We start from the raw sequence: 26,669 nt of genomic DNA on the forward strand, positions 1-26,669 counted from the left end.
CTTCACTTTTTTGGTGGAAAAATAATAAAAAATATGCAAAAGAAAAGGCGTTGCAGTCTGAGTCTACGGATCCATAAAGAGCTAGAAATTGACTTGTTTAATATTCTTAACGAATATCTCGGAAAATATTATTCTACTCCGGGAAAAGAAAGTTGGGAAAAAATACACTCCACAATGTTTCTTGATGGTCAAATTAACAAATTAAAAAAAAATTGAGGTCGCTGTTAAACAACGATAAGAATAAGTCGTAAGCTAATGTAAAACGCAACTTCTTAAACTTCAGTTCCTTTACTACGCCTTTCGTAATTCTCGCAGTTACAGCGTCGAGCACTCAACGATTGAATAAATATATTTTGTATTTGAGGATTTCATGTATTTATTTTCTTTTACTTTTTTTTGTACAAGTGTCACAATTTTTCAGTTTGTGTTTTTTTATATTAATATACATACAGTATTCATTTTAGATATTTTTCTGGTTTTTAAATATTTATTTTCTTATTGTTTTTTTTTCATTATACGAAGTCTATAGAAGATTAGTTTTAGAAACAAATCCGAGGAACCAATTATATTGGATATTTATAGTATATAAAGTTGGCTATTTTTTCGCAACGTGGTAAAATTATCCGCACAAGATAATTTCCGTTTCTCTGCACTTTCTCACCCAGGAACTATTTAGCGTAAAAACTGAAACTTTTTTTCTGACAATTTGGCGTTTTTACGTCTCGGTAAAAATAGAGATAAAACGAAATTAAACGAAAAAGAAAAATATACAAGTAAATTTCATCTTTTATATCTTTCTTCGGACTAAAACCATCGGCATATTTATCTCTAAGTATGTATGAGACAAATCCATCTAATTATATCTCGGAGACTAGAAAGATTGTCCAATAATACAAATAGGGAAGCTTCCATTTTCCCCTTTTTTTACCGGATGAGAGTGCCTCGTCCCATCGGGTTTGGTCCAAACGCGGGTTTGGGTAGGTCGGGGTTTGGGAATTAAAAAATATTCTCGAGAGATTAAGGACAATGTTTTTCCAACAATGTTTATATTGAGCTGATGTACGTTGGTTTCCCCGAACACTAAACATTTCTTCGATTAATTAAGTCCCTTGAAAATATAAAAATATGGTTAATCTTACTGGATATTTGATGCTTTTCCTCGAATAGTGCAGTCGAGGGTTTATTCCGTGGGGTCAGTAGAAATCTAGCAGTCGACAGCAAAGGAGACCGGTACAACAGACGTCATCTTCGGACGTTCTTAGTCGGCCATTTCCCCAGTGTTGTTGGATATGATGGTGGTGTCTTCCCGACCTTCCGTTAGAGGTCGTTCTAGGCTGGTGATCGATAAAGGCACTGGTAGCCCCGTTTCCGGTCGCGCCTGGACTGCGTTGTTGCCCATTGCCATTGGGAACTCTGGCTGGAGCGGATCGGCTGCGTTTAGTTGACCCCCCTACCGATAATTTAACAAAATCTCGTTGAGTTAAGCCTCGAAGAGACGTGGCATAATAGCTTAGAGCGTACCTTGAACTTTCTTCCTCTTCCCTTTCCGCCCTCTGCCCTCCGCGGTTAAATCATCACATTCGGATTCTTGGCTGGAAGATGATAACGGCGTTCCTTCGCTGTCCCTCAAGATGCTTTCGTATCCCGAGCTGGTTCCCGAGCACTGTTGACCCTTCATCCCTTTCATCAAGGGTTCCTTTCCATCCCGAAGGTCACCGCTGTTAACGCTACTGTCGCTACCATGTCCACTGCTCGAATGGTGAGTTAAACGAGCCTTGGTGATCAAGGAATAAGGCGATGGTAACCCGGACGAAGAGGACGCCACCGTTCCCGATCTCTTTCTGACAGATTGATCACCGACCATCAGAGGCGTTTTGCAGTGAGGCGTTTCGCAGCCGTCTCTGTCTCCGCATAGGGTCTCTTTCTCGTCGCAAGAGGTCACTGGTGAAGAAGAGCTTCTGAAGGAAAATACTTTCGCTTTAGTTTTGGCATAAATGCGATAAAATACGAAAGAAAAGTAAATTTCAATGTGAACCGAAACAAAATACTACATTTAAAACACTACCTGGCGAGTATCTTCGACTTTTGAGCCTTCTTATGCTCCTTGGCGTCTCCGTTGGCCCCGGAACAACAGTTTCCGTTTTGACCGCAGTTGCCGGAATTAATGGCCACCTTTCTCTGTTGCTTTTCAGTCTTAGGCGAATGTTTACTGGACCCGTTGGATGGTATCGTTGACTGTTTGCTCTTGGAAGACCTTCCACCAATGGCTTTCATGGAGTTGCAGCACATGGTAGGAGCACCCGTAGAGCTACTCGTAGGACTACTCCTGGTAGGAATCCAAGCCGGACTACAGGCTCCGTAGGGTGTACCCAACACCTGTTGCTGACGACTTGGTGACCCGTTCGGGGTCGACCTAGAACTCATCTTGGGACTGCCTTTAGGGGATTTGTGATGTTTAGAAGACGAGCTATCCTTCGATTTGCTCGTTTTCTCGGAGGAGATAGTAGCGCCACTTCCGCTTCGACCGAGAAGCCTTAAACAACATTTCGTTAAGTATTTCCAGTGTTTACGAAAACGAAGGGTTTGAAACATACCTGGATAATCTAGATACTTTGGCGGTTGGCGATTGACCCGGAGTCAAGATTGGCACATTTTGTTTTTCATACTGGAATGGCGTACCGTATTCCATTTGATAATTTATAGTTTGTTCCTGATGTGGCACCGTTACTGGCTTTTCGTCAGATTCTAACGAACAAGCGCCGCTTCCAGGAGACCGTTGCGGTTTGCTCGTGGGTGAGCTGACCATTCGAACCGTGGAACTCGGACTGTTGACCAAAGCGGGAGGTTGAGTGATTTGAGTCATGGACGGATGTTTGTTTAAATGAGGATTCGAAGCTCCATCCGGATGCCGCAAGGACGTGATGTAGCTTCGCCTCTTCCTTTCGTCCAAAGAGTTCCGTTTACTTCCGGTCCCTGAACTGGTTCCGTCACTTCCCGCTTCCCCTCCCGTATCGGATACGTTTCCAGACAGATTCCTTCGCGGCGATAAAGGTTTTATAAAATTAGGCTCCAAGCAATCATTCGTCGGTGCATTGATACAAGCGTACCTGCAAGAACCTACAGTTTTTAATTTCTCTGGTGGTTGAGAGATCGAGGAAGACCTTTGGTACGCGGCGTATTCAACCTTGGGAACCGCGTAGCAGCTCGGGTTGGCTATCACTTGTCTTTTGGCCGATGGGATTCGAGAGCTAGAACTCAGTAAAGATGTCGACGGAGATTTGGCTTGCAAAGCTTGTTCCAAGAAAGACGTAGTGTTGTACAGTTTATTGTAAAACGCTTCTAGCTTTAAGCCATTCATCGGTTTGATATTGAACTTGTAGTCGCACCTTAATGGAATTGTTAAAATTAGTTTAAATTTCTTTAGAAAGTAAATTAAAACAAAAACGACTAACCTATCGAAATCTAGTTCGGCTGGTTCGCTATGGATACTGGTAACATCTTCCACCATTTCGTCTAAGCTCGAGTCTCGACTACCGAATAGCATATCCGACATCGTAAGCCTTGCGGTTCTTGATGGAAGACCAGTGTTTAGTTTGGAAGCAGAGTTGGCTTTGCACATGGTTATATCGTCACTCGCCCTGTCCGAAAATTTGGTCCCCTCGGCTGCGGCTAGCGAGATTTCCCTCAACCTAGCTATTCGCTCCAATTTCTGGGACAAGACGTCGCTCCTGAAGCTCGAATGAACGCTGGACGTTTCGTCAGGGTCCGTCAATCTTATGGCAGCCGCGAACGAGGCCGGATCCCTTGATATTGGCAACAACACGTTATTGGCAATTGATGACAAAGAACCGCGTCAAACTAGTCAAGTTATTCGAGTACCTCAATTTTCCGATGGTGCTAGGACCTCTTATATATTTCCTCCACGACCTCGGCGTGTCATCGGGGACGCTCATGGTATCCAAATCAACGCTGACTGATCGGGAATCGGTAAAAGACGACGCTAAGTTGAGACCTTCACGGCTCAGTATCCTGAGGGGATGCTCGTCGCTGCCTTCCAAGCTTTCTTGGTCCACCTCGGGAAGGGGATTTTCGGAGGCGGCGCTAGTAACGTCATCTAACATCCAACAGGCTGCCATAATGTCCTCCTCGTTAACTTGGAGGCAAGAATCTTGCATTTGGACGGGTTCTTCGGGGTCCATCACCTCGATCGTCTCGGGAGGCTGATCGTCGTCCTCGTCACTGTCAGCGTACTCCAGAATAACCTAAGTGCCGTCAGTAAATAAACCCTCGTGTATTTCACCATTCATATTTAAAATTATTGAATGAATGACAGAAGGTTTCTCGTTAGTACCGTAAGCGACGTTACTGTCAATATTAGTGTCATATTTTACGGTAAAAGGATAGACTATTTTTAGAGGAACCTAGATATAAGACGAGAGCTACTTTGAAAGCGACCTTATTTCGAAAGGACAGCGAGAGAGGAAGAAGCGCGGATAGGTCGTCCATCATTTCCTTCTCTATATCTTCCAGTTGACAGTCAGTCCCGATAATGAAGCGATGCATTATTTATACGCTAGGGTCAGACGACAAATCAGTCTCGCGAGGCTTCTTGAAGCATCAACCAGACGAGACGACTGCCAACCATTAGGCGCGTCTTCTTTTTTCAACCCACTTTCCCGCCCCCAAAAAGAAATGATACACAAACCCCCCCTGACTTGGAAATAGCGCCTTACGAAACCCAATTTTGAAAAAGTGAATTTGTCAGAAATTACTATCAGTACTTGACAGATAACGCAAAAATGATTATTTTTACCTGCCGGGTTTTCGACAAAGTTTCCTCTAGTTCCTCCAAAGTGCCCTGGAACTCTTCGTCCTTGTTGTTTATAAACTCCCGATCGTCTTCGTCGTCGATATCATTGGCCATGTTACCCATTTCATTATCACCGTCGTCAATATCTGCCGAAGTGCTGGCGGAATCGGCGTTATCATCGCTATCAACACCGGTCACCAATTCACCTTCTTCGGCGTTTGGTATCTGTTTGTTGGGACCCTCTTTGGCCCCCGATAGTTGAGCAGCCGCTCTCCGTTTGGCTTCTTCCTTGGCCCTGCGCAGGGAGGAGCTAGTCCTGTGGCTTCTTTCACCGTGCGATGCGAACGAAGGTCGCCGATGATAATCCGTTTGACCTTCAACTAAAATTCCGCCCGAACCGGGACCGGCCACGGGACCCCGAGGAAAGTCGATCCAAACCTCCTTCATTCGTTCTTGTTTACTCTGGGCGTGTTTCGAGTGCTCCTCGACCCATTTCAAGATCATATCCTGCTTATGATCGTCCATATATCCGTAATTGACAGCCGGTCCGTCCACCCACTGTTCCTTCTGTAGCTGATGCAACGTCCTCGAATCGAAACGCGGTTTGCAAAACCTAGGACCGTCGATCCACAGTTCATCGCTTTGAACTTTGGGATCTTTCTGAGGAGCCACCGCGTCTTTCGGCTTGGGCGCCACCGAACCCTGTCCACTCGCGACTCCCGTTTTGGAGCTTTGCGTTCTTTTGGCCCCGCTTTTACGGGGCGTCCCGGTCGCCGAATTAGTTTGACCGGCTGTTGAGGTTTTGGTTTGTCCCGCCGCTTCGCTTTGAACCAACTGAGTGCGGCTGCCGCTGGCTTGTCGGATCGCACCGGCGCTGGGGCCGTGTTTCGACAAGGCACTTTTGCTCGCCGCGTTGGAAGAGTGACCGGACACCGTTTGGGTCTCATTCGCGGCACTGTTACCCTGTTGTGAATCCGCGGAAACTTTAGGAACCTGATCGGTGTTGGAAGGCGTGGAGTTTGATTTGGCACCTTTATTCGTAGTGGCAGAGTTGTTGGACGAGTTCTGATTGGTTAAATCACGCAAGAGCGGCGGTGGCCCTTCATTGTCCGTCAAGTCCCTTTCCGGTAAGGGTAAGCCGGCTGCGCCCACGTAAATTACCGTGTCACAAGACTGTTCGCTACTGGAGGTATAATCGGGATCACTACTGCCAGACTTGACACCGTCGTCACTCACCGCGTGCGAACGAATGAAGGGTCGACATAATTTATCGTCAGCCGTGTCCGTCGTTCCCACTCCCATGTACTGTTAAACAGACGACAAATTACCCACGTGATTTAGAGTAAAATTTACTGAGAAACTCGGAACTTACTTTGAGTTTCTTGCGTCTCATTCTGTGTACTCTGGAGGCCAGCTGGATAGTTGATAGAGACTCGGCGTAGTGACTGGGGTGTGAAGAGACGTGCGCGATCATGGCCGCCCTGCACGTTAAACTACCCAGAGCTTCCCTCATGATTTGAGTGACTTTACTATCCCTGCGTGTAATTATATTAACTTAGCAAAGTAGTATTTGGAAATCACGCCATCTAGTATATTTGACTCAACGCACTTGCAAGGAACGTGTTTTTGACCATTGAAAAGAGCTAAAATGACATTTCCAAGAGCGGATAATGTCAAACACTGCCCACCAGCTCCACCTTCTCTCGGTTTGGCCTGCTTTTCGCAACTTCCGAGATCGAATAAATGAAGGCGGCTTCGACCTCCAGCCACTGTCGAAGAAAACGAAACAAACTCTTTAATTATTTTTTTCTCGCGACGAATTTCTTTTAGCACTCTCAGACCATTCTATTTAGGAAATAAGAGAGCGTAAAATGAAATCGTCATGACTTTATTTTGGCTCTAACAATTGTAAGTCTAATCGCCAACGTTGTCGTAAATAGGAACGCTGACTTTCATATATGTCAGTAAATGTAAGAAAAATATATTCGACAGTACGATTTAAAGGAATATTGTTACGACTACGAAATACTCACCTCCGCCTTTTCCTCCCTTTTCTACTCGATACTGATAGACGTGAAGAGTGAACAGGAAATGCGAATTTCGACTGTCTTCGTCTGTTTCAGCTACGCGTCAAAAATAAATTTCACAATTTAATAAACCGACCCATACATTTTATTCGTAAAAAGTGTATTTTTCATCGTGTATTTTTTTAGCGTTGAGCCAGTTAGATGTACGTTATATGAATAAAATGTCGTATGGTTATTTTCTTCGATCGGAATTTAGGTGGAGGACGGGAGGGGGTGATTCCAAAGTGAAACAGAGCGCGTTACACGCTCAAAAGAAGGGAGGGATGCTACATAGAATACGGAATGAAATTCGATTCCCCGCCCCCACCGTCCCGTGGCTCTTAGAAAAGGCAGCGACAGAGAGACGGAGAGCAAAAAGAAATAAATGGGCATTGTCTGTCGAAAATGGTGCGCGGGAAAAACGAGCGAAGGAGTTGAAGCTGGATGATTCGGCGGCGCGTGGGACGCCGGCTACGGTAGAAACTCCAAAGTGCCCATTCTCTAATAATGGCCAGTTTTCCCTGGGCTCGGGGCTAGAGGGACGCGTCCCCGTCACCCTACTGGACAGTACGGACGGAATAAAGATGGTACGGTAAAGACTATCCTCGTGCGAACAACATCGCGAGTGTCAGGTAGACGGAATGACGCGTCGACTACGGCAACTCCGAGGCCTTTCCTCGTCTAATTTGCCCGTCAGGATCAGCTGTCACGCGCAACTGTTGCTGTCTCTCATTCGCCGCCGGGACAGACAACGTCACGTTTATGGCGCGAAAGCTCGTTCCAGGCACGGCCTTGCTGCCGCCCGTTTATCTAATATCGTTACCCCCTTTCGTTCGCTTCTCCGCAAATCTTGAGAGACGAAGACAAAAAAAAAAGAGGCAGAGAGATAAGACTACGAAAGAAAGCGATATTGGACGAATGACGAAATTAGGCCTTCTCCGAAAATGGCCCAGCATCTGTTGACAATGCTTCGAGACATCGGCCCCCCTCTCGCGCTATAATCTTAAAATACCCCCAACCGTCTCAAAGTCCCCCTTTTTTTACGATTCCACGGTCCGTGTCGACTTCCCTCAAGTTTGTTCGCATCAGGCGAAATAAAAAAAATAAAATCAATCGCCTTAACTTCCCGTCCTAATAATAATGGAACGTTTGATAAAAGTACTACATCTATGATATCTACGTAACAGTTATAAATAGTTTTTAGATAATATCAAAATCTATATCGTGGCCGTAATCACCTAATGGGAACCGCTCTATTTTCCCCTTTCATAAAAAAAAGCCTAAATAAAAGTTATTTCTTTTTCTTGATTCCGAGGAAAGTCTTAATAATATCTGGCAGAGAGAAAACTCAAAGAAGCGAACGCGGCAAAAACGAAGAATGGAAGACGGAGAAGAAGAGAAGCAACTTGTTCTTGTTTCGCCCGCGGCGGCGGCGGCACGAAGCGCGTTAGTTCCGACTCGTTGGACTAACTCTAATGGAAAATACTTTTATTTCGATTGTAAATTGTACTAGATTACCCGTTCTTACAGCTTCGTGGGTCTCCCTTCTCCCCTCGCCAATGGCCCTCTTTTGTCCAGCCGCCAACCCGGAACGCGCCTAAGTACCAAAGATCTATTCGGGAAGCTGCCCGACAAATTGACCAAGGACGCGGAAATGCCGAGAGAAAAAGAAACTATTAAAGAAGTAGAAGGAATAGTTATGGACGGCCAACTCGGACAACAAGTTCTATACAAAAAAGAAAAGGATTCTGATTGGGTTGGCCGCTAAAGATTTTGTTTCTCCTTTTTTTTACGCTTCTGCGTAATCGTCTTTTTTCCGCGTGTTCCGTAAGTGAGCGACAAGTACGCTACGAGGGATGCGGGCGAGGAACGCGTTGTCTCCTTACCAATGCTCCGAGCGGCCAGCGCCGCGTCCAGTAGGAAAGCGGCCTTTTCGGCCGTGGGCGCCCTGAGCTCGCTGTGATTCATCAGTCGAGTGCCAAAGATCGGATCGTCCCGCAGGTAAATTGCCGGAGATGGACCGCTTCCTTCCGTTCCTGCAGCGCCAGAGAGAAAAGAAACATTAACGAGCCGCCTCGGATTTCATCGCTGTTGTTATTTTTTTCGTTACGGAGAGGTTAAAAAGGTGCTTGTTATTTTTCATATAAAAAATACGCTCTTTAAATTGCTCTGATTTTAAAACTAAAGCTGAAAGGCGGTAGGTCTATAATGATATTACTATATAGACATTATAGCGGAAGTGGGGTGCATGGCGGAGTGGTTAGCACTTTCGCCTCGCAGCAAGAGGAGCCGGGTTCGATCCCAACTTGTGGCACTGGTAGATAACTCGGAACAACTCCTTCCGCGTAGAGTTTGCAAGTTTTCTCCCCACTGGTTAAAGGGGTTTTTCCCCGAGTTCTTCGGCTTAACCTTACCATAAAAACATCTTTAGGTTAACGGTAATAGTTAGTGTAGGGGGCTGTTGGCTCACGTGGCATGAAGGGCTTGCATTGTAACCCGGCCACCTGAATTAATGGCTTTAAAAGTCACTAGATGACTTAGGCCTAGGAACAGGTGATGCATGGGTATTAGCTTAGCTGATTAGTTTATAATGCATATCTTATGAGAGAAGTAGTCATTTAGTCTATTAAATATGTACCTTCGCAGGCTTGAGGCGATTTTCAATGGGAGGCAATTTCTCGCCAAATCGCGGATGTGTACGAGGCATCACGACTGAATATTTACCGTGGGTATAACTCCGCTAAATTATGTAAAACGTAAATTATGGCGTATAACTTTCACGTCGCAGCGAGGGAGAACGGGTTCGATCACAGCTTGTGGCACTGGGTGAAAACTCGAAAGAATGCCTTCTGCGTTGAGTTTTCAAGTTATCTCCCCATTGGTTATAGGGGTTTACCCCCGAGATCTTCGATTTCCCCTTCTCATAAAAACTTGTAGCTCTAGGTGAACGATAAGTAAGTGTAGGGTGTTTGTTGACTCGCGTAGCACCACCACCAATATTAAGGCATTAAAAGTCGCTAGATAATTTGAGCCTAAGATATTATATTTACATATGTAAAAGCCATATTTTTTGGGATGTAGGGGTACTTGTTTCAAAAACAGCCTAGGGATATTTATTTTTCGATGTAATAGCTTTAGTTAATCGTTATATGGCGTATTTCACTCCACATTATGTATTTTTTATTTGAATATTTAACCGGAGCATGCACCGTCGTATTAAGCGAATGCAAACATGATGGTAGTAGGGTCAAGAGAGTAAATCGGTATTAAATTCAAAGAATATATTTACCAGATGCGATATCCGAAAGCAGATCCCGTAGATTTTCGTTCTTGCCCGTAATCTCCACCGCCGAAACCCGAACCGAGAACCTGGCACCTGTCCTTTGTTTATGCTCGTTGATAAGCCGAAACAACCAGCACAGGGAACACGGAATCACCCCTAACTCCTGCGGAGACGACCAACCGCCCGTCATCGTATACGTCTTTCCTGAAACGAAAACCATTACCAAAATCAGAACATGATTAAGTAATATTAGAAAAATGTATAATATATCTTCGTAGAGCCGTAAATATAATATTATTATTTTAATAGAACCTAATACTTAATATTTAAGCCACTAGATGGCAGCCTCGGTGTTAGCGATCTTCATCTTGGAGGAATAAAGCAGACATACAGGAGTAACTGATCATTGGGGAGTTTGGATCTATTTTTGACTGGAGCCATCTGGGAGTACGATGCCCCCCTTTCTTCTTAGTCCTCTTTTCCGAATACAGATGTCGCCAGCCGAAAATGAACCCGACTCAAAGAGCTAAACGGGGAGCCATTCCGTTACTCCCGTATGTCTGCTTATCCTTCCCAGTCTGAATCACTGACGGAAACATTTATTTTCAAAAACTTCAGTTGGCGTCGGTTTTTTTTAGCAGAAAGACGCGGAGATATAAAGAAAAAAAAGAATGAAAGGCGAGCGACGATTTTGAAAGATACATAACCATCAATAAGGTGTTATAAAAGGTAAACACCGGGGTCCCTCGAAACGTATAATAGACGAGGCGGCGAGGCAGTCCAACTGGGCCGAAGCGAAAGAAAAAGTGAAACATAGCTCGCCATTTTCCAGTTTTACGTCTCCTCGAATATAACGGGGGACTCGAATAGGCGAAAGTGAAAAAGGGACGGACTGAGACGGGGAGAAAAGGGAAGAAAATGTCCAGCCATAAAATAACGGATGAAGCTTTGCATTTCATCACGGGAAGCCCCTCACCCAGGCGCTCGAGGAAACCTCGCCAGCGGCAGAAGCAACGTGATAATGCGTCCTAACACAATCTCCGTAGATATATACGGGCGGAATAGAGTGCGGAGAGAGAAAGAAAGAAGACAAAGCGAGCCCAACAGAAAAATGTGACAACACGAGAAGTCCATTTTGAAAAGTCTCGCAGCTTGGCCTTAAATGTGAGAGTGGCTCCACCTGCCGAGGAAAGCCAGAAGCGAGCCTTCTTTCCGAGCTACCGAAAGATGAGGGAGATGAAAGCTCGGGACGATGGCGTATACGCTAGGCCGGAGAAGGAGGGGGAGAATTTTTATAATTTAAAAGCGGAAGACTCGGTTTAAAGGAAAAAAAAATACCAAAGTCAGTTGGACAAAAAATTTACTTAAAGGGTTAGCTGGTATTACGAGCGAAGCGCGGGTGATGGGTTAAGTCTAAAAGTAAGACTCGGAACGATTGCCACGGGTTGTTTCCGCCGTTTTTACTTTATTTTTGCCTTGCTTTTTTTCTCTGACTTTCGGAAAAGGGGGTGACCAACATTCCCCCATCTCTCTCTTTTTTTGGAAATTTCTTGTTACGTCAGGAGAAGAGTCTGCTTGGAAACTTTTAAGTGGTCGTAGTTCGTTTTATCGTTCCGAGAAGAAGTTTGCGGGAGTCGAGCGAAAGGAATCGTCGGAAAACAGCGACGCTACATTTATCTCGATCAAATATAACTTCGAACTGTTTTTATTGGAAACCATTAGCGCCGAACACGTTTAGTTTCATTGGTTTTCTTTCCTTCGGTCATTTAGGACAAGAGAGGAGAAAATACTGCCGAGTGTTTCCCAAATTATGACGAGAGGAAGAGAGCCAAATATTTTAACCCCGTTATCGTCGAAGTTTTACCGCCGAAAACAAATATTAAAAAAGCGTTCGGGTACCTAGTTTGGAGTGTCCGTATACGAAGAGACAACCGTCATTTCCGTTGACAACAGCTTGGATGACGTCCGTTAAAGAACTGGAACACACCTCCGTCTGGAATTGCCAACAGAAACCGTTTCGATATATATAATAAAAGCTTCTTTATCGCGTTTACTAAGTCTGAGAAATATCAATTTAATTCTAAGCAAAATCAACATTAAATAAAAAAATTACATTATAATATTAAAAATTATTAACGTTTCAGTAAATGTTTGCTTAAGCCAACTTTCGAATCTTCAACGAACCTGCGTGTCATCCTGAGAAAAGATGGCGTCGAACGCGAACATTTTGGGTGCCGAAACTCCAACCCTCCGGTCGGCAGGGGTATTGAGGCCGCAGGCAGATGGATCGAAGACGGACAGTTGTTTCTTGCGTTGGTCAACGTTCAAGAACGACGATGAGGTGGACTGGTCAGTCGAGGAATCATCTGAATCGGTTCGACCGTGACAAATACGCAGCATTACTTTCACCTAAAAATTAACGAGACATTTCACTAACATTGGAAATAATATGGTTAGGCTTAAGACCGAACTAGGCAACTCGACCAACTGAGTTTCTTTCCCAAAATCAATACAAACCTATTTAGCGAAATCGGGGGAAAGCCCCTAGTCTGATTCAAGCTACCTCACATCTTGCCAGTCCCCAGAAACCCAGAACCGAGTCTATACCGTTAGACTCCCATCCATCCCTCCGGTACTTTCTCCTCTCGGAGAACAAACAGAACGCCAAGACGGGCACGTGACAAGTGACATTCAAAACCCGAAAGAAAAGTCGACAAAAACGTCAAAAAAAGTTTCCAGAGACCCCCCCCCCCCCACAACCCTCGGACGCGTGCCTTCGACGGTGGAAGAGAGAAAAAACTATTTCAGAAAACGTACGTCGCCGAGGATAGAGGGGATATCCCCGTTCTAAGATTGAAAATAATGTCTAGCTAATACCGACGGAATGACTGTCGCCCTATACTATACCTATAGAAAGAACTGAATTTTCGGGAAAGGCAGATCAACTTTCTACGGGTCAAATATAAGGTCTACGTGTTAGGTCTATCGGTTTTTTTTATATACCCCGCGAAATATGTCAAGGGTCACCCTCTTCTGGTGTTATATAAGGAGGGAAGTCGCGGTAATGCAGGCTTAACGAGGCCGAGCTTTCCTCCCCTTCCGTAGTCTCTCTCTCTGCTCACATCCAGTCAATGGGTGACATGTGAAGGCAAGACACGAAATTCGAACCTGTCTTAAAACCTTCCCTGACACGCTTGCCTCTTTTCATGTACGAAGGAGGGAGTTTAAAAGCTTCGAATTACGCCTATTTAAAAGAAAAAATCACATTACGTAGTTGGTGGTCCTTTTCGACCTTATTTTGCTATGGCTTAATATGATTCTATATATTTTAAAGTTTGTCTATACAGCAAAATTTTAAGGAGTTGTAGGGGGCGAGATGAGAAATTTTTTCCCCATTTTCCTACGATGAGTTTAAAGAGCGCCAAAAGCTTCAAAGTGCGGCCTACTAGCCCCTGGAAGTAGACTGCAACAAGCGCAAAACCAAACAGCAGGGATTTTAAATACTGTTTAAGTTTACTTTTTTACGCTGGTTACCTCGATTTGTTTACAAAGTTCCTTTTTACCCATGACACGAACCCGCACCTTAATGTTCGCATTTCCCTGCTGCTTGGTTTTGCGCTTGTACCAAAAAAATACTTAAATAAATAAGTACTCATTTTCTTAAATCGCTAATGTTTTAATCTAAAAACATCTACCTTCACAACAGGGGCGTAGGAACCAGGAGGGTATCCCAAGCAATTTGCTGGGGGAACTAATAAAATTCCCCTCTCACTTTATGCTCGGTTGAAAATTAAAATTTGTGAAATAAAGGTAGAAACGGCTTAAGCTGCGGTCCTTAATAATATTCTATTGTTTTTTTATCAAAATAAACTTGAAACTTAATAAAATATCTTCTATTTTTCTGTTAATTATCAATTTAAATTCACCTACAAAATTTACAATTGCAAAAAATACAAAGTTTGGTTCGTTTTTGGGTTTAATTTTTTATCTTATCGCCGGGAGACTGCACCCCCCAGACCCCAGACCCCAGACCGTTGGGTTTTAACTGCTTTGCCCCCAACTTCTCAAACGTTCCTACGCCACTGCTTCACAAACTTACCCTAATTTCTCAAATTAAGTTTATGGTTGAAAAAATTGTGTGGGGCAAATTTCTGTAAATAATGATTACTATAGTGATGCTATTTCATGGGAAATATATGGTTTATAAATAAGTTATAAGATATGTGGAATAATAGAACAGCCGTGTGGTGGAAACTGTCTCGAGCATACGAAGGTTCATGTTTCATTGTCCGAGATGGATACTTATATAGTAAGAGAATATTTAGTGTACTTTTAGTATTTATGAAAGTGAAAAAGAATCGATACTCGGTACGAGAGGACAAGAACCTCTGATCTAATTAGGTCAACTTCCGGATAAGTCATAAGGGCAACTTCCGCGGATAGAAAGAATTCGGACACGACCTTTTAGCCCTGGTCCATTGGCGGCGGAACCAATTTCACGACGTAGACTTTCGCTATCGAGCGACTCCGGACGAGCTGCCACGACTGTAATTAGGCCCATCCACTCTTAATTGTAAATAAATCACGACCAAAAGGGAGAGCGCAATAATTAGCGGGAGCGTTCTCCGAGGGTGTTAGAAAGGAACGCTTATCAGTTGACAGTCCAGTCAAAGGCAGTCGCGAAGGCCGTCGACCATCGCTCGCGGCGCTATAGTGGGTGCGACTTCAGTCTCTAGATACGAAATGACATTAATCGACAGTCTCGCGTTATGGCTATTAAGTCAAGTCGCCGCAGTCCGCTGGAATCAGTCCCCGCAAAACTCGATACCGATCATCATAGCCAGCCAGAGATGGCCAGACATTTTTCACGGAAAACGCGCCACTATCCTCCAATAATCGGTCTAAGAGAAAGTTGTCAACGAGGGTACTATTTTCAAAGTAAATTATCACTACCGACGCGTATTCGTAGGCAATTATCTCTCGGACCAAGCGAATAGGTCTTAATTATTATCTGTCCCCCAGTCGTTTGAAACTTTAACGATAAGGGGTCATAACGCGCGATCGATCTGGCAAAGCGATAACAATTAGTCCTAACATCGCCTAGATGTATTTTAGGCGCGGAGTCAAGCAACAGTGTCCGAGTATACGGCTTATTTAGCTCGGAAACCTTGTCTGAAATGTGTCCGATATATCTATCGATGATCGGGGCGCTCTAAGCAAAGCGGGGATCCCTAGATTTGTTAATAGATTTTTAACGAACCAATTACGAAAACGTATGTTTCGAAGGCGATTTAGTCTTTCCCGCAGTTCCGCCTCTTCCGAATCCGCGTGATCGCGCATTCGATTATCCAAATCCCGAGCTAATAACCCGTTTTCCCGATTCATAAAGCGAACTCGCTAATCGCTGACGTAAATACGAAGCTGCTATTCGACCAAGATTACCTTCGCGGAAATTTATATTGCCAATTATTAATGATTCTTTATTTTCATAAAATATATCTTCTATATCAACATTAATTTATTAAAGTGGTCAATTTAGTCGAAATCAGAACGATTCGGAGCTACCAAAGATTCATTATTTTTAGCTGGTAAATGTAAAAGAATAATTTATAATAGGGACGCTAATATATACAAATTTTACAATATCGCGTATTTAGAGGAGTTAATATTATTCAAACCTCTCGAAATTTTAATATTTAAGAAGCCTTTCGAAAGAATAAAACTTTTATAAGATTCGAAAGGTACGAGAATAGCCGATTGAAATACCTTCATATTTTACAAAAGAATCGAAATTATCCGAGGAAACAAAAACCAAAAAAAAGGGAACGAAATAAGTATCATTGGTATTCATCTCGATTCGAGTTCATTGGGCTTATTAAAAATTTCCGTTGACACGTTGTAAATCCCCGGCCGTTTTCTTCCCGAATTCGGAATAACAAAACGTAATCCAACAGCAGTCGCAATTTCAATTGAAAGCGAGGTCCTTTTAGAAAGTCGCCTGTCGGTAGCTTTCATCTTCTCCGTGGAAAAGGGTGAAAGGAACATCGAGCCTGTCCAAGCGGCAGCTGTGAATGGCAAACCCCATTTCGAGAGGACACGCTCGCTCTGCCTCTTTTCGAAAAGAAGACACTCGGCGAAGGGCAGATTGGACGCTACTTAGTGCCAAGATGGTCATTCGCGAAGCTTCGGAAGCCGAGAGCGCCACTGATTAACGGTTCATTTCGATCAGCGCGCTTAAAATTCTCCTTACTACAATAAGGAGCCTCCTATAATCAGGCTAATCTCCCTACAGCTCTTCTACATCATGTTCTCGGGGCTTAGGCCTCGGCGCACTTTCAACTATGACGATAGCTTTTACGACTCACGCGGCTTGGAACTCGACTTGTTCTCAGTAAGACCTAGAGATCGGTAAAGTCTCCGAGACTGCGTAGCTGACTTCGATTTGGCTCCAAGGGTTCGGTCAAAACTGGAGTTCCTATAGCTATAGCCTCGAACGTAAATGGGTCGGAGTTAAAAATAAAATGTTTTCTCCGCGAAGGAATGCAACTTGTCTATCGAACTAAAGCAGCCACGTACAGTTTACAGTTTACGGGACACGGCTGGACTAACAAAGGATAAATAACTAACGCTGGTCAAAATATAAATATTACTCCTGGTGGGTAGCTTCTCCTTGAACCAAACAAAAACACAACATTTTCCTAAAAATAAAACTAGCAAGTTGTTTATTCGCTAACAATACTAAAAATATCCGTATTACACGATAAAATTTATGACTTTGGTATCCACAGTGTAGCCGCGTAACGTTAATTTTACTATTCATTTATTCGCCACAATAAACATTATTTTTAGAGCGCGGAATTGGTTTCTAGCTCTTTGGAATTCTAGCCACAGAAACACGCGAATCGTAACGTTTTATAACGACGAACGGGTTGTATATAGCTAGCTATAGTAGGATCTTAACTTATATTCCAGAAGCAATTTGCGAGGGCATAAATTCCTCGGAAAAGCCCCACTTTCTCTCCAATTTTATTGGAAAATGAAACAAACGCAAAAAATGGCTTTCGCGATAAAAGCTAGGTTTGTAACGTATAGTACCGCGTATTAAAGCTAGCCGTAAACCGCGATTCCGTAACGGATCGTGCTTAGTCTTCCGTATCATATCAGTCTGACAAAAGTGAAAGAATTACGTCGAACTCGGAGCCATTTCTTTCGGTTTGTACTCTAACGAAAACGATTTTGAAATTTATCGTAGCAAACAAACTAGAGCGAGGTTTCTCTCATTTTCAGTCCGCAACTTAACCCCCCCCCCCCGGCCTCTTTCGATGGACACAAAATATATATCGGATTTCGGATAAATAACGGGATTCTATTTTGGTGCTCGCTGCCGGCAGAGAAAGAGAAATGCGATACGGGAGATTGGGCCGTGAAAAGTTACAGCGCCAAATAAAGAGGATAAAAAAACTAAATATTTTGGCAGATTCGAAATATCGTTCTTTTCTGGCGTGATAGGGTATTATTTAAGGCGAACGGGTAGCGTCGAAACTGCGCGTTCGCTTCGGAGAAACCAGCTCACGTTCGTTTGAGGCTCATTTATCACGTTTTTCCCGACGTCACTAAGAGTCTACACCCACTTTTTATTAAACCTATCAACTCCGAAAATAAAACGTATCGAACTCCGTCGGACCCTGTTGTTTTCCAGTTAATTCTCGAAGAACGTTTGAGCCTGGAAACAAATTTAAAAACGACCACTCAAACGAACCTCAGATGTATCATGCGGACAAACTAAGCGTTTGAAAGCATTGACTGTATTTAAAATTACTCTGTTTTAACCATTAGATGAGAGCGTACATTTTCGGAGTTCAAAAGCGAGAAAGTTGAGTCATCGCGGAAATAAATTGAACTTTGCGTATTTTCACTCTCGTTGTTTCAGACCATCAGAACACGACATTATTCGATTATAAATTAGTAACGCAAGCGTGTAGACCCGTTATCTCTCCCAATCTCCCAAGGTAACTTCATTTAAGAGGTTTTTAATCTGAAATCTAAATATCATTCGTTTCGTAGACTTCGGCAACTAGAAAAAATAAGGGTCATTAATTACGGGCCTAAAACAAACGAGGATAAGACGCCGCAAATATCGGACACTTATATTTAACTAAACAAAATGCAGAGTGTTTCTAAGTTTAATCAGACTGAGAGGCACTTAGCATTCGCAAAAACCAAAGGGCCTAGTCTATCCTCAGGGCCCGCATTAAACGAAAGAGTGGCGCGAGAGGGCTCCTCGCTCGAACTGAATTCCGTGGTCCGGAGTTAATCCGGGTGAGTTAGCCCCCACTTAGTTCCCCGGGATTGCCCGAAAAGGAAGAAGAGAGGATAAAACGGACGAAGAAAAGACCGGGTCAGCACCTTTTTTTTCGGGGAATGGCCACTCTTTCTTTTCCTGTAGCAAAAGGAATGAACAAATCAGATTATAGTAGATGGGGGCGCCGGAGTTAGGGATAAAGGGTGGGGGGAGGGTGCCTTTTTGCGCTTTTACCGCTTTCCGGGTGACTCGGGCCACAGTTACGCCCGGAAGATAAAAGAGATTGTAGATGCCCTAAGCAGCCGAAACCGATACTTACAAACGGTACGAGGAGGCGCGGACTATACCCTCTTAGAGCCTTCAAAATGAAGCTCGAGGTGGCCGTCAAAGCCCGTCGTAGTTGGCCCGAGGCGGGAAATGGATGGAGAGAATTATTTCGATTCCGTTAGCTCCAGTTGGCTTAAGAAAACTAGCTAGAGAAAAAGAAAATGGCGGCCGATGCTTAGACGCGCGCGACAACGAGAGCCAGTCGAGGGGAAATTGGCGAGATGTAATAGAGTGAAAACAGAATCGCTTACTTAACTTTCTCGGACGACGATAAATCATCGGCATGACCCCCTTCATTTGACACCACCGTCGTGGTAAAAAGAAAGTCAACCCGACCATCCCGGGACATTGAAAGGTCTCATTGTAACACGGAAACCTTTTAGGCCTGACCGAAACGAACTAGATAAGTTTTAGAGAAACAAAATTGATATCGACCCCGAGCGTAATACGACATACCTAACCATTACGCTATGATTTTACAAAAAAAAGCATTCATAAAAAGAGCAAAGCGGGTATTCAACTCTTTTCGAATATACATTTTTACTCAATGGCTCTATTTAGCGTGGAATCAGCGAAGCGGGGGAAATAACAAGGGACAATCTACATATAGGAGAGAGATGGATCTTTACCCCCGGCGGCGTATCCAATATTTTTCTCCTCCAGAGTATACGCGGCAAACGGGGCTCGACTTCATGGTCGTAGAAGAAAAGAAAGAGATCAGCGGGCAACGGCTTCGGATTTTTTGGAGCCGCGCTATTGAGTTTAAGGACGAAATTAAATCGATTTTCTTTCCTCTCTCCTCTCTGCCATTTCCTCTCGGCAAGTGGATAGAACGTAAAGAATGCTGGCCGACTAGCGAGGCCTAAAAACGAAAAATCCAGTTTGCAAAACTGGGTAAAAAGGGAGACGAAGCTAGGGTGACTTTCTCTTTCCTCGGTTATATCGAAGTTAGTGGTCCATGTCCAATTCCATTCAACTACGCTTATTCAAAAGTCAAAACGCCTCGAGCGTTCCAGAAGAAATAGCTCTCCTCTCTAGCCGCGTTTCCCCCTCAGGCTCATTCAATCCTAGCAAAACTTTCGAACGAAATTCCCTCAATATTTTAGACCGGATAAATCACTGCGGATCTCCTTTTTATGTACTGGGATTTCGGTCGCGCTCTGTACTTTATACTCTCACTCCAGGGTTGAGGGCTCAAACGGCATCGATATCGGATCCCACCAGAAGGTGAAGTCTACGCGGGCGGAGTTAGCCGCGGATACGTCGTCCGCTACGTCGGATCACGACGTATAAAAAGGGGAAAAATACACTATACCATGAGTCAAGTGTTTCGAAAGTGGCGCGCTTCGGGGACTTGGAAAAACAAAAAAGCGGTTCTGCCCTCGCGGGATTGGGGATCACCAGAAAGCGCGGAAAACAATATAAGCCGAATATTGGATCTCCCTCGAGATGGAGAATAGAAAAGCGCGCGTACCTCGCCTGTATGTAAAAAGTACATTCGTTTATATGTGAAAGGCATCGGAAAACAAAACATTTCATTTAGGGGCGTCCCTACTTTACCCTTCTGGAGAAGATAAAGAGCCATCTTCGACGGTGTGTAGTCTATTGTTGCATTTGCGTCTCTGGTATTACACTATAGCGTCTGATTGAAGGGGCAAGGGCCGAGGGTCGCGTTTTCTAAACTTTTCGTATTCATTCGTTCTTGACAAACAATCACGCGGAGTACGACGCCAGCCAGTGGAACCATGCCAGAGGATTGAGGTGGATCTATCTACAGGAATGTTATTAAGTTCGAAAGAGGTTTTCCATCTGGGAACGAAATTAAATTTACTTTTTATCTCTTTTTTTACTATAAATAAATACTATACGGGCGTAGTACCGCGGATGCAATCTATGGGTTGAGATGGATAAATCATGATTTTATTTACGCTAAAGGATTTTTCCTTCAATTTAGATCTCATCGATAGAAACAAATAACTGTATACAAATTATTATACATAGAACACAATCTCTAAAGATAAGATTATTATTTTTCTATTATCAGAGGTATATAACGTACCTCTTGAAGATAAGTTTCCGCTCCCTATACCCCTAATATTATTCGCTTGAAGACATGTTCTTTAGCAGCGGCATTTTCAAAATAAGTTTGGTCTTATATTGACCATATTTAATTATAAAACTATTCTCTTACATGGTTAAAAAAAAAGTAATTATGCATACGCGGTAAATTTTCAGTCGTGTGATTCCGTGGTTTGACGGAAAATTAATGCCCATAGAAACAGACAAGACCAGAGAGGGGGGGAAGCCGGTACAAATTAACAGGGCTCGCAATAAATAACAAAAGCAAAGAATTCCAATGTTTTCTATCTCTCAATAGATTACAATATATTACACTTTTAAAGCCTAGATGGATAATTTCTCTAAGAAATGAATTATTTACACCTGTTATTGTCAATCCTATCAGATTAGTGATATTGAATCAAATTACTAGCCGTAAATTTACTATATCCATCAGAGCATGAAGTCAACGTAAACATCTTTCTCAGATACGAATAATTTCCGCCTATTACAACTAAATGTAAGATAGGTTCCAGCGCCATCTACGTAGCGAAAAGACTTCACCGAAAGGAGAATGCGAAAAAGGAAAATCCTAAGCTGTTTCGATCCGAACATAAGGAAGTTATCTAGCAACTTCCGACCGCACGCGTACGTTTCCTTTTTGAAAGATTATCTCGTAAAAAAAGAAAGAAAGAACGAAGGGAAAACAAATTCGCAATCTGTCTTCGCCGACGAAATCACCCGCCAGCCCGATGGAAGAAAGCGAAAAAACTCCGCAAAAAAGGCAAACCCGATAAAGTTTTTTCCAGAGGAAAATCAGCCAAAATAGCGAGAGCAATAATAAACTGAAATGTTGTTGGCCATCCAATTTAATTATGTCGAAGTTGCGGGTGGAGAGGAAAAAATAAAGGAAAAGGGTGTAAACCGCCCTCTATCGTCGAGTGTGGGAGGGAGACAGACGCGATTCTTAACTATAGGAAATAACGCTAGAGGGAGCTCAAAAACGCGAGATATAAGGAGATGGATAGAGAATACAGAAGCAAACGCGTTCTCAACTTTTTTTTTATTTGAAGCAAGACGGAAAACTGCAGGTTCGAGTAAAAAATAAACGTCAATTACGGGGCCTCGGGGTGCGAAAAACACCCGCTCCATCTATGGTTAAACTTTGAAGTGAAAAAAAACTTTTTTGGCGCCTTTTTTTTATATTTCGGGGGGGGGGGGGGAGCAAGTGTAAGGAAGGTGGGTACGCGGGAAGAGGGAGGGTGAGAATGTGCCGTAATCAATTTAAAGAGCGAGTTTGACTTTCTTGGAGGAGTTTCAGCGATGACAGCGCCGCCTGGCGAGATGGATGAGATGGAAGAGGCCGAGCTAAGAGTCCCCCTCATTTATCTTTGGAGCACGCGAGCTGCTTCCCAAAACTTATACAAGCACGTGCCCTCGACTCCTCGCGCGCGCGCGCTCGGTAACGCGGCATACCCTGAGAAACGGACGATCAAAAAATTTCGCCGATATGTTGGAAGGGATGGGAGGGGGGGGGACTCGAGAAATAAGGGGGTACCTAGAAGCGGATAGCGTTGGGAGGGAGAGAAAATGGGCCCGCGATTTCATCCTATTAAAACCCAGAAAGAAATTGATGCGATTAAAATTCGCTGGGTTTAAGGGGTTATATGTATATATATTTCCTAATTTATAAAAACTTTGATCCAATAACTAAATTGATGGCGAATTTTTCATTGGGGAAGGGGGTTTGGCGTGTTTGGCGAATACGGTAATTAGAATATATAAGAAAAAAAGTGACCTTTCCGAGGCCCGTGGCGTCTTTGATCCTGCCCGATCCTCGTAGCAGGGCGGGTGGCGCCGGAGGCGGAGAACTCTTAACGATCTCGGAAAAGTTGGTTCGAAAAGGCAACGGTTCGGGATCGGAACCAGAATGGTGGCGGCGGCGTTTCTTCGAAGACAAGTTCAGCCTTTGAGCGGCTCTGCAAAAACAAAAAATTGACAAAACATTAATTTTTGAAATTAATAACTACTTAATAAGTATGCCGCGTGATTATTAAATATCAAGTTAACACAATAACCAATAATAATAATAATCAGCGAGGCTAATACCCAAGGCACCACCTTAGACCCAAGTCATCAAGCGACTTATAATGACCTTAAGCAGGTGGCCGGGTTACAATGCGTAGGCGGGTGGTAGCTAGCCCTTCATGCCACGCGAGCCAACAGCTCCCTACACTAACTATAACCGTTAACCTCGACAAGTTTTTATGGGAAGGGGAAACCGAAGAGCTCGCGGGAAAACCCCTTTAACCAGTGGGGAGATAACTTGCAAACTCTACGCGGAAGGAGTAGTTCCGAGTTTTCACCCAGTGCCCCAAGCTGGGATCGAACCTGGCTCCTCTTGCTTCGAGGCGAAAGCGCTAACCACTCCGCCACCCCACACAAATTAAAATGGATTACAAAAACAGCAATTCAAAAAGGCTTCGCCATATTTTCGTGAAAAGAGAGTTCCCAAACCCCTCTTACATCTTTGATTAGGCGCTATGAGGTACAACAGAAATGTTGCGTACAAATTTGGTTAGGAAAAGGCGTGGAATGGGGTAAGTGGGAAGTACGATATTGATGAATATATATTCAAATGAGAAGCAGTCGTCTAATGCTCGAGTAAACCCAAATTCGAGTCTTTAAACATTCCGATAATACAGACTGCCGGGTCAAACTGAAAACGGTGCTAAAATACGCGTATGCCATTTAAATAACTATTACACGTAGATTCGACGAGTCGCTCAACGAAGAAACACTCGGCTCAACTGGAGGGAATGTAGGTAAGTGGCGCCTTCGACGACTAGCTGCGGCATTAAAAGCGTTTCAATTCCCCGAACAGTATGCCGAGCGGAGAGAGACAGGATGAAACTTCTAACTTCTTGACACGTCTATTGACCTCGCGGCTCACGGGCAACACGCTCTCTCTCTCTCTCTCCCTCTCCATGTCTCTCTCTCTCCTATCCTCTCATAATTGAGAATCGTGTTAGAAGGATCTTGTTCCAACTTTAATTCCAGTCACTCAAAATCTCACTCGCACCAGGCGCCCTCCGACGGTGGAGGTAGGAAGCGACAAGACGGAGGGGCGGCTGCAAACTGGAAGCCCTTTGCCAAACGAAAACTCGTAATTGTTTAATTTGAGACATGTGTCGAGCGCGCTCCCGTAGCCTCCTGCTGGGCGACTACCCCCCCGGTCTCCCATTTGGCAAGCCGAGGCTTCATACGGGAAGGAGTTAGGCCGTTGCCTCCAAAAATCGTTGTTCATTAAGTTTAAAGGGATTTAATTCCCGTTCCGTTCGCTATCATGTTTCTCAGTTTTTTTAAAACGAATCAGATAAAATCGTACCATTCTAGTGGCATTATATATTTAGTCTTATATTACATTATATAATATTTTATTTTATTGGAAAATGAGGTTGGCTTTAGAAAACGAGAGGGGGGGGGGGTATAAATCGTGATTTTTGACACTTCCTCCAGATTGTCGGTGCTGTCTCCGGCTCTCTTTGTTGTCCAGTCACCCTACTTTCTATTAATAGTTTCGTTATTTCGAGTTTGAAATTCGAAAGCGAAGCGCGACCGAAACAGATATCAAGTTATAAAATTCAATTTTCATTTCGTTTCGGACGAAACTATTCATTAGATTCATTCGAATTGGAAAAGTTATTTAATCCGCTATTATTATATATATGTAAGAAAATCGCGGCCAAATAATTAAAAACAGGTTTCCAAAATTATTCGTCTCGAATGACAAACGAAAAATTCAAAATTCTAAAGCGAATTTGAAAGTTACGGTTGCGATTTAAATTTACAATTGAACGCCTCAAATTAATACAATTTCAATAATGACATTCGAGTTGTTGAAAAGTTGAATATCTATATAATATCACATACTAATATCCGACTCTATGGCAAAATCCTGCTAGGATGACCGAACGTAGACCAAAATAGGCTAAGCGCCTGTAGAAGTGCTTTACTCACAGTACGCAAGTGTTTTGGGTGAAGGTGAATTACTGAAAAATCAGCAATATCAAGACATATTGAAGTTTTTTTTAAAACATTATTTTAATGGATTTTAATAATAATTAATTTATTTTTACATCATTATGTTGAGACGGACATCAAGGGGATAGGAAAAACATTTTGGAAACGAATGATATACTAGGCTGATTGGGGGGGGGGGGGGGAGAAGGAGCTTACTTTTAGAGCATGAAGGCGAATGGGAGCAACGCTAAAACTCTTCTCAAATAAATACATTCTTGAAAATACAACGAGATGAATAGTATACGACGCTAGTTTCAAGATTAAGTAAACTTAACATCGTCAAAAATGTCAGAAACATTTACGGAACGCAATTTTCAAGTCTCTAAAACGATATTACATCGACACTTTAAAGAATTTTGTACAAAATGGGCTGTAAATGGGGTCAAATCCATTACGATAGCCTCCACGAAACCAACCCTTACGGCACGAGATAGAAGGGCTCGAGAAAATTAGACCATTTTCAACGTCCGATCAATGATTGTGAAGGAAAAAGAGAGCGGTATATATTGAATGACTATCAGAATAATATACGTCACGATTTCCAAGATAGTCGCCGCCACCGGATGTTTTGAAAACGAAATGGCGTTTTTGCAGATAGAGGGGACAAAAGGGCGGTCAACGGAGTCGCAAAAAGAGACGGGGGGAAGAGGGAGGAAATGTGTTTTTCCGTGTAAGGTCTATTTAACAATAATTTCCGTCGTAATGGAATTCAGGTTGCGACTCGCTCTTCTTATCTCGACCCGTCGCCCATTTAGTCCACCCACTCGCCCACCCCTCGCCCATACCATCGCCCACGCCATGACAAACGCATGAACGACCAGGTTCTGCACTTTTCTAGAGAACGTTACCGTATGTTTTTTTATTTTTATTGGAGTGGAATTCTCACTTACAAACAATTGTTAAGTGGCTTATGAGTTTCTCTAGTTTGTCCGGCATTCGATATGACGTAGATTTATTTAACTAATATCAGAAGTATACAATATATCGTGCGAAGTATTCATCTACATATCCTCTTAATACAAAAAAATATGTTTAAATACTATTTAATCGGATAAATATGGTTTATCAAAAATACAGTTTATCCAAAATATGCTTTATCAAAAATATGGTTGATTAAAAATATGGTTTATCAAAAATATGTTTTATTAAAAATATGGTTTATCAAAAATTATGGTTTATCAAAAATTATGGTTTATCAAAAATATGATTTATCAATAGGTAAAATGTTTGAGAAGAAAATACTATTTAATCGGAAATATATTTTTTATCAATAGGTAAAATGTTTGGGAAGAAAATACTATTTAATCGGAAAATAGGGTTTATCAATAGGTAAAATGTTTGGGAAGAAAATACTATTTAATCGGAAAAATAGGGTTTATCAATAGGTAAAATGTTTGGGAAGAAAATACTATTTAATCGGAAATATATGGTTTATCAATAGATAAAATGTTTGGGAAGAAAATACTATTTAATCGGAAATATATGGTTTATCAATAGGTAAAATGTTTGGGAAAAAATACTATTTAATCGGAAATATATGGTTTATCAATAGGTAAAATGTTTGGGAAGAAAATACTATTTAATTGTAAATATATAGTTTATCAATAGGTAAAATGTTTGGGAAGGAAATACGATTTAATCGGAATATATGGTTTATCAATAGGTAAAATGTTTGGGAAGAAAATACTATTTAATCGAAAAAATAGGGTTTATCAATAGGTAAAATGTTTGGGAAGAAAA

General features: G+C 42.8%; 1 protein-coding gene across 2 annotated transcripts in view; it reads right to left on the reverse strand.

The window, feature by feature from the left end:
• Positions 1-416: 416 nt before the first annotated feature.
• Positions 417-26,669, reverse strand: part of LOC149936052 (uncharacterized) — a 227,092-nt gene continuing 200,839 nt past the window's right edge. For both annotated transcript variants that reach the window (XM_090180790.1, XM_090180791.1), the window contains exons 4-20: positions 22,645-22,825; positions 12,344-12,568; positions 12,059-12,152; positions 10,166-10,363; positions 8,763-8,912; positions 6,844-6,933; positions 6,420-6,579; positions 6,183-6,345; positions 4,814-6,115; positions 3,880-4,262; positions 3,453-3,803; positions 3,108-3,386; positions 2,595-3,035; positions 2,066-2,533; positions 1,522-1,958; positions 1,140-1,450; positions 417-1,080 (exon numbers count right to left, since the gene is read on the reverse strand). In XM_090180790.1, the coding sequence (XP_090036916.1) occupies positions 1,194-1,450; positions 1,522-1,958; positions 2,066-2,533; positions 2,595-3,035; positions 3,108-3,386; positions 3,453-3,803; positions 3,880-4,262; positions 4,814-6,115; positions 6,183-6,345; positions 6,420-6,579; positions 6,844-6,933; positions 8,763-8,912; positions 10,166-10,363; positions 12,059-12,152; positions 12,344-12,568; positions 22,645-22,825 (5,179 nt within the window). In that variant the 3' untranslated portion in view covers positions 417-1,080; positions 1,140-1,193. The remainder of the gene's footprint in view (positions 1,081-1,139; positions 1,451-1,521; positions 1,959-2,065; positions 2,534-2,594; positions 3,036-3,107; positions 3,387-3,452; positions 3,804-3,879; positions 4,263-4,813; positions 6,116-6,182; positions 6,346-6,419; positions 6,580-6,843; positions 6,934-8,762; positions 8,913-10,165; positions 10,364-12,058; positions 12,153-12,343; positions 12,569-22,644; positions 22,826-26,669) is intronic.

This window comes from Leiobunum rupestre, chromosome 7 (genome assembly GCF_980474605.1).
Source record: "Leiobunum rupestre chromosome 7, qqLeiRupe1.1.hap1, whole genome shotgun sequence".
Classification (NCBI taxonomy): Eukaryota; Metazoa; Arthropoda; class Arachnida; order Opiliones; family Sclerosomatidae; genus Leiobunum; species Leiobunum rupestre.